At 57.4% G+C, this 6,904-nt stretch overlaps 1 protein-coding gene across 1 annotated transcript; it reads right to left on the reverse strand.

Annotated features, from left to right (window-relative positions):
• Positions 1-1,787: 1,787 nt before the first annotated feature.
• LOC103769459 (potassium voltage-gated channel subfamily H member 7-like) lies at positions 1,788-6,619 on the reverse strand (the record flags this gene model as incomplete). Its single annotated transcript, XM_008936657.1, has 7 exons — positions 1,788-2,075; positions 2,457-2,655; positions 3,513-3,693; positions 4,176-4,463; positions 4,713-4,812; positions 5,738-5,931; positions 6,367-6,619. Coding segments are annotated over 7 exons (1,503 nt in total), but the record flags the coding sequence as incomplete, so codon positions are not given.
• Between the last annotated feature and the right edge of the window lie 285 nt (positions 6,620-6,904).

Consider the following 6,904-nt stretch of genomic DNA (forward strand, 5'->3'; position numbering starts at 1 on the left):
GGGCTCTCTAGGCTGAGGCATGGGATCGGGAGGAGGTGTCCTGGCCACTGACAGCCAAAACCTGGGCTGGCCCCGGCTGTAACAGCCCCTTTGTGAGACTGTGGCTGCCCGGGACCTGGGCAGGGCTGATGGATGGTTTTAGCCCCTCCACTGCCCCAAGGAATGAGATTAGCTGGGGAGAGGTGGGTTTAGCCCCTGGCTGAGGGTGAGGGGTCTGTCTTCGCCTCTCTGGGCCGTACAGGATCCATTGTGGGTGATCCTGGGTCCAGCCCTCCTCAGGAGCTGTCCCATTTGGACAGGAGCCGTGTCCCCTTCAGCAAGGGATGTAGAATGGGCTTTAGGTATCGCACTTGCCTGAAGTCCCACTTTCTCCAAGGATTCTTGGTCTAATTTCTGCCTGGGGTGTGTTGGCGAGGTCATTTCTCATATGCAGAACAGCAACAGGCTGGCCTGGTAGAAAAGCTTTTGCAAATCACTGCTGAGCCTGAGCTGCGTCCTATCTGGAAGGAATTGCTCAGCAAAGCTCCCACCTTGGCCCCATCCTTGACCTGTAAGACCTGCATGTCAGCTCTGTTAGCCCCATCCTCCCTGGATGAAGCAACTTGGGTTTGACCACAGCCTTTTCAGGGGCTTTCAGGGCACTTTTTTAAGGTGCACCTTAGCACCTTCGCTTTGTACTGCCAAGGATGAATTCGCAGATGCTCCCGACGAACACAGCTGTAACCCACAGTAGGTGCCAAAAACATCTTTATTAGCAAAGTGTACACTAAAACTCCAGAGAAAGAGATGCTCACAGTTTTACTACTCTCAAAGGGAGCTCGATACGTTACTTGAGCAGGCGGCCTAGGACTGTCACAGCATCTAACCAACGGCAAGGCGGCAGTGCTAAGTGGGCTTCTCCTACGGGGGCTGCTGCGGGGGCCTGCCGGGGAAAGGGCCGGGGAGGAGGAAGCATCTATCAAACCTTTATCAAAAAGAGAGAAGCTGGGAGGAAGGGCTGGAGAGGAGGTGTCTGGGGCTTTCTGGGATTGTGCTTCTGAGTGTTGTGCTTTATGCCCAGGCCAGTGACCGGCTGGGTTTAGCTGGGGAGTTGTGGGACGCGTGTTGGGGTCTGCAAGGCGCGATCAGCCTTGCTGGAGAAGTCAGTGCCCTAGGACTCGTGCTGAAGCATGCTGGAGTGGCAGGGGCTGATGGCCCTTAGTTTCTCAGTGGCAGTCAAGTAGGACAAGGATAGCTTCTGGCCTCTGTCCTTGTCCTGGGCTTCCCACCTGCAGCTCCCCCCAGTACCGCACTGTGGAGATCTCCTCCTCCTCTGGTGACTACCCTTGCTGTAATGCCCACAGGCTCTGCTGGGCTAAGCCCAGCACCAACACAATGGTCCCTGCTCCAAAGAGCTGACAGCAAAGTGGCCTCGCAGCTAAGAGCCGTGGATTTGCTCTCCTCCAGTCGCTGTGGCTCGCTTGGCTTGCGCCGTTCTCAAGAGGAAGCCTTGGCAAGGAAGAGGTGGTGGGTACCGTTTGGCCAGCTCATTGGTAGCTGTAAGAATGAACTGCTCTGGGTTCACTATAATGTGCAAATGAAATCTACTCTATGGGAACAGCTGGAAAACGTTGACCTTGGAAGCCAGCCACTCTACGCTTCCTTTCACGGTGGCAGAAGACAGCTACAAGTTATACCCCTGAGCCAATGGCATTGTCCTCCATCTTACCCCTGCAGTCAAAATCAACATCAACTGACCGAGCTCGCAGTTGAGGTTCTTCTTGACTTGCTTTGTAGCCCCCACATCTCTAACTTCCAGGAAGCACTGGGTCGGAGAGGTGTCTCTGAATGTCCTGGTGCTCGGAAGATGCCTCCAAGTGCTCAGGGAGGGAAGGGAATCGAGAGCCCCGGAAGAGTCCCTGGGTATTTGGTGCCCTTTGGTGGGGAGGCTCTGGGATGGGGAGAGGTGGGGAATGGTGCTCCTGCTCGGAGTAGACCGTCATGGTTTCATCAGATGCCATAGCAGGGTGCATTCCACTTGACAAGGAGTCCCTGGATTTCAAGTGGAATTTCTCTACCTCCGTGTAGCTCGGGCTCTGGTGGGAAAGGAGGAACCAGGTGGGTTATGGCAAAAGCAAAACAAAGTAGCCACGCTCCCTCCTCACACCATCGGGCTCCAAGCCCCAGAGTGTTATTTTTTGCCTGAGGAAGCCTCAGAGCAGAGGAACCCACCCCCCTCCCTGCTGATGGTGCAGCTTGATAGTGCTGGAGATGGCATACTGTGCCCCAAAGTCAGAGAGGCACTGGGCAGAACCATCTCTAGGTGGATCTACTCTAGACCCAGAGGCTTTACTTGGACCCAGGAGTGCTCGGCGGTGCTGTGTGTGCAGAGAGGCTGAAGGGAGCCGCTGGCCCTCCGGGACCCATCTATTTGGGGCAGAGGGAAGCTCTGCTGGAGCCAGGAGGGCTGGTCTTACCTGCTCCGGGGCTGTCGCCGCCCTGTCCCCCGGGGGCGCGCAGGGGGCCAGCGGCTCCAGGCTCCGCGGGAGGACGCCGTACATGGCCAGGTTGTGGGAGGAGGGCGAGATGGGGCTGTACGCGGGTGGCACTTGGGACAGCTGGCGCTGCAGGAGCTGGAGGATTATATTAATGTCTGACGACATCCTGGACTCCAGCCTGGGGACAGAGCGGCCCAGCGTTAGCGCAGCGCACCCCGCGGCATCCCCCGAGAGCCAGGCCAGCAGCTGCAGGGGAGGCGCTGGGGAGGAGGTGCCACCGAGCTGCCCCAGGGCGATGATGCTTTGCCTGGTGCTGCTTGAGCTGCAAAGCAGCGCTGCCACAGAGAGATCAATCCTGCTCTCTCTCTCTCCTGCCACACTCAATCATCCCCTGCCCAGTTCTTTTGTGGAGCCACACTGGGATCTCAAGCGGGGAACTGAACAAAGCTAAAACTACCCCGGAGCGGGGAAAAAATTGCAGTGGTTAGTTTTAATCTGGATCAATTCCCCAGGCCAGCTGCCTGTGCTGACAGATGGGAGCGAGGCAGGTTGGTGCCAACCGTTTTTAATGGAGGGATATGGAAGAATAAAAGGAAAGGAAGAAGGAAGGAAACGGAGATTTAGAATAAGTCCCTTCCTTTTGCCTTGTCCTTGAGTGAAACGAGCAGCTCTGGCAGGAGTGGGCAACAGGAAGAGGAGTCCTGCAAAGGGCGCAGGTTGTGAGCCTGGGGGTGGCTTCGTGCCTGTGATTGCTTTGACTTTGCAGGCAGTGGCAAAGTGGCAGATCCCAGCAGTGGTGGGACAGTGGCTGATGAGGTGCTGGGCTGCAGACGGGGCCAGGACATGCAGTTTGAGAAGCTGCTGCATTTACAAAGCACTCCCACCACCTCCCCAAGGAAGTGTCCCAGGAGGATCAGGAGGTGGCACCTGCTGCACACAGAGCCCACTGCAGCCATCCCTGCAGAGCAGGAGAAGGTGATGGCCCAGAGCCCTGCTGGGGGATCTTCCAACCCTGTGCCCTAGGGACCTGCCCACCTGCTGAGCTGGGCCTGCAGGAGCTCCAGCCTGGACTCGATCTGCCCCGGCCGGTAGTCGCTGTGCAGAGGGACGTCCTGTGAGCTCTGTACCAAGGAGATGTGTTGGAGAGGCTCTGGGTCGTGGTTGGGCCTTCGGTCCTCCCAGAAAGTGAACATATTTGGGATGTCCAGCGGGGTGGCTGGAAGGAGAACAGACATCTCAGTACTTTTATCTTGTGTCCATCAGCCCCACTGGCATGAAGGTTCTCCAGTGTCTATCACCCAACACGTTCATGGAGAGCCATCACTCTGACATGCATGGTGCTCTGGGAGAATTCCTGGCACCTGACGTGTTTATGGGGATCCATCACAGTGGCACTCAAGGTGCTCATGGTTCTCCTGCCAATGTGACAGGCCATCACATTGGCACGCAACACACCCATGGAAAGCATTTGACCCCTTGGGGCAGCCCCACAGTGATCCCTGGGTTCTAGGGGAAACTGCAGAGCACAGGAGAGACAGAGAGGATACTATTGGGGACAAAAGGCAGCAAAGATCATTTGCCCTAAGTGTGGCTCCCCTCAAATCAACGTCAGTTGCTTGGCTCTGCCCCAGGACAAGGCCACCATGCCCAAGCATCCCTCACCACCCTCCTGCCAGCGTCGGCCGCAGCGGTGGACACCTGCATAGGTCTGGCTGCTCTCTGCTGCCTGCTTGCCGACCTCCGTGTCGCCGGCGCTGGTGGTGACGAGGCTGAGCGTGGGCAGAGCAAAGTCATCCTTTTTGGACGAGGGGAAGGGCTCAGCTTTCACAGGGCTGCCGGTCTTGGCCTCGTCATTGCTGGTTTGGGAGCAGGGAGTGGTGCTGCTGCCCAGGTCGTCCCACTGGTCCTTACTCAGCGGGTCCTGCGGGTTGGTGAGCTCTGAGTAGGTGTGATATTGCTCTGCATCAGAGATGCCCGTGTCTGGGTCTGTGGGGCAGCACAACAGGTTAATTTGGGTATACCACGCATGGCAAAATCAGCCCCCAACCCTTCTAGGGTGCCTGTAGGGCTGGGATATCTTAAGGAGAGGGAGGGAAGGCGACGTGGGCGCCCTCCAGGCAGGGATGGAGGCACCGACAGCCGCCTGGGCTTTGGGGTGCCTGCCAGGGCAGTAATTACTTGCTGATCCCACCCCCCAGCCCTGCCAGCCAGGCTCTGCCCATGCCGGGGACTCACCAGGCTTGTCAGGCTGGCAGAGGGAGCGCTTGCGTCGGTGTGCCCGCCGGTAGGGGCAGTCGTACTCCGCGCTGAGCGGCGAGCGGGGAACGCTGTCTGCCTGAGGGGGGAGAGGGGCTGGTCACCAGGGCAAGGGGGTCGTGTCCCATCCATGGGTGCCGTGTCCCATCCGTGGGTGCCATGCCCCATCCGTGGGTGCCATGCCCCATCCATGGGTGCCACATCCCATCTATGGGTGCCACATCCCATTCATGGGTGCCCTGGTCCTCCGTGCTGTGGAGGCTACAGCCCGTTCAGCATCCTCCTAGGGCTGGTCTCCAGCTGCCTCTGGCCATCCATCACTGTTCTGTCCCACCCATTGACTCTTGGACTGGTGGCATAGCTCATGGGATCCTAGAGGCTGGCCTCAGGGTTCTGAGACTGAACTGAGGGTGTCAGGGCCATGGGGAGGGAAGGAGCACGCTGAGGTGGGGCAGGACATCCTGGGATGGGACAGGACATGGAGGGAACTTGACTTGCTTTTCTATCTTACCAGGCAAATGTCCTGAAAAAAATAGTAGGAAAGAATAAAGTCCATTCATAAAGTTTAAGACTCAAACAGCAAGGAAAAAAGTGCTCCGAGCCTTTCAGGGACTGCAAACCTGATTACTTAAAAAGGAGTTTTCAGAGGAAGCTGGAACCAACTCAGTGAGGCATGAGAATATTTCTTATTTCAGCAGCCTCAAACATGTGTGACCCACTTGCCCAGGCTGGATCAGTCCTGGAGATGATTTACGAGTGGTGCAGAGCAAAGTATTATCAACATGGCTTGTGGGGCCAGCTTTTCTGAAGAGCTCAGGAGCGTGCAGAGTGCACGTGCCTGCTGGGCTGCTGGCTAAATCACAGCCCTGGGGGGAGTGCTTTGGGAAACGTGGCTGTTGGCAAATCCACCACCAAACCAAGTGAGGAGCACCTGTTGACATCCTGGCTTCAGCCTTCCCACTTGCCAAACTGAAGGCATTCCCTGGGGCAGCCCTGGCACTCACATCTCGCAGGTTGAAGGTGATCTCTAAGTTGCTCCAGAAGTTGTCAGAGAAGGCTGGGTACATGTCCAAGACCTCCAGCAGGTCCTCCCGCTGGATCTTGTGCAGGTCGCAGTACGTCAGGGCCCTCACGTCAGCATTGGACTTCCCCGGGCGGGCGTAGAGGCTGATGGGCTCCCCAAAGATGTCATTCTTCCCTGTGCCAAGACACAGCTCATTAGGGGGGAGGTGGCACCCACCCCAGTTCCAGATGTACTGGATCAGCAGACCTCACTTTGGGGCTTGTGAACCAGGGGATGCCCAACCACCCTGACACTGATTGTGGGCACTGGGGATTACACTGATGGGGAGACCCAGCCAGGGCAGTCTTGGGACTGCTGAGCCATGCCCTGCTCTCTTCACTGCTTTGTGGTTCTCCCTGGCATCTACTGGGGATCCTCCATTCCCTGTCCACTGGTGTGGTGACCAGCCAGATGTCAAGGAACAGCCTTTTCTTCTCCAGGACGGAGAGAAGTCCTTTGCCCCTCACCTGCTACCCTTTGTCCACTGCTCATTGCCCATCGCTCATCACCCCTCACCCTTTGCTCCTTGCCCATCACCCCTCGCCCTCCCAGAAAGAAGGACTTTTCCACCTAAGATGGCCACCACAATGTCTTCCCGGAGGATCTCGATGGAGCCCCGGGAGATGAAGTAGAGCGTGGTGAGGACATCTCCATAGTGCACCAGGGTGTCTCCGGGCGGCGCGTGGGTCGTCTTGAACTTCATGGCCAGGGCACGCAGGCAGCCTTTGCTGGCTCCTCGGAAGGCTTTGCAGTTCTGGAGCAGCGTGCGGTTGAGGTGGAGGCAGATGTCTGCCTGCAGGCAGTCGGGGAAACCCTTCAGCACCTGCAAAGAGAGAAGCAGAGATGCCATCAGGACACTGTCCCCAGGAAGCATCACCACGGCAGCCCCGGGAGGCCGCGTGACACGGCAGGGTCAGATGGGGAGCCCCTGAGCTCAGAAGACCCAAGCTGGGGACATCTTCTGATCTTCTCGTGGTGGACACCTGCCTGCTGTCCCTGGCTTGGACCGCCTGCAGCTGGGGATGAAAGCACTCCCAAGGAATAAATAATAATAACTAGATCAACCTATTTATAGCCACGGGTGGCATATCCCCCTTTTCATCTCTAC

Source organism: Merops nubicus, unplaced genomic scaffold, assembly GCF_000691845.1.
Source record: "Merops nubicus isolate BGI_N331 unplaced genomic scaffold, ASM69184v1 scaffold27333, whole genome shotgun sequence".
NCBI classification, from domain to species: Eukaryota; Metazoa; Chordata; class Aves; order Coraciiformes; family Meropidae; genus Merops; species Merops nubicus.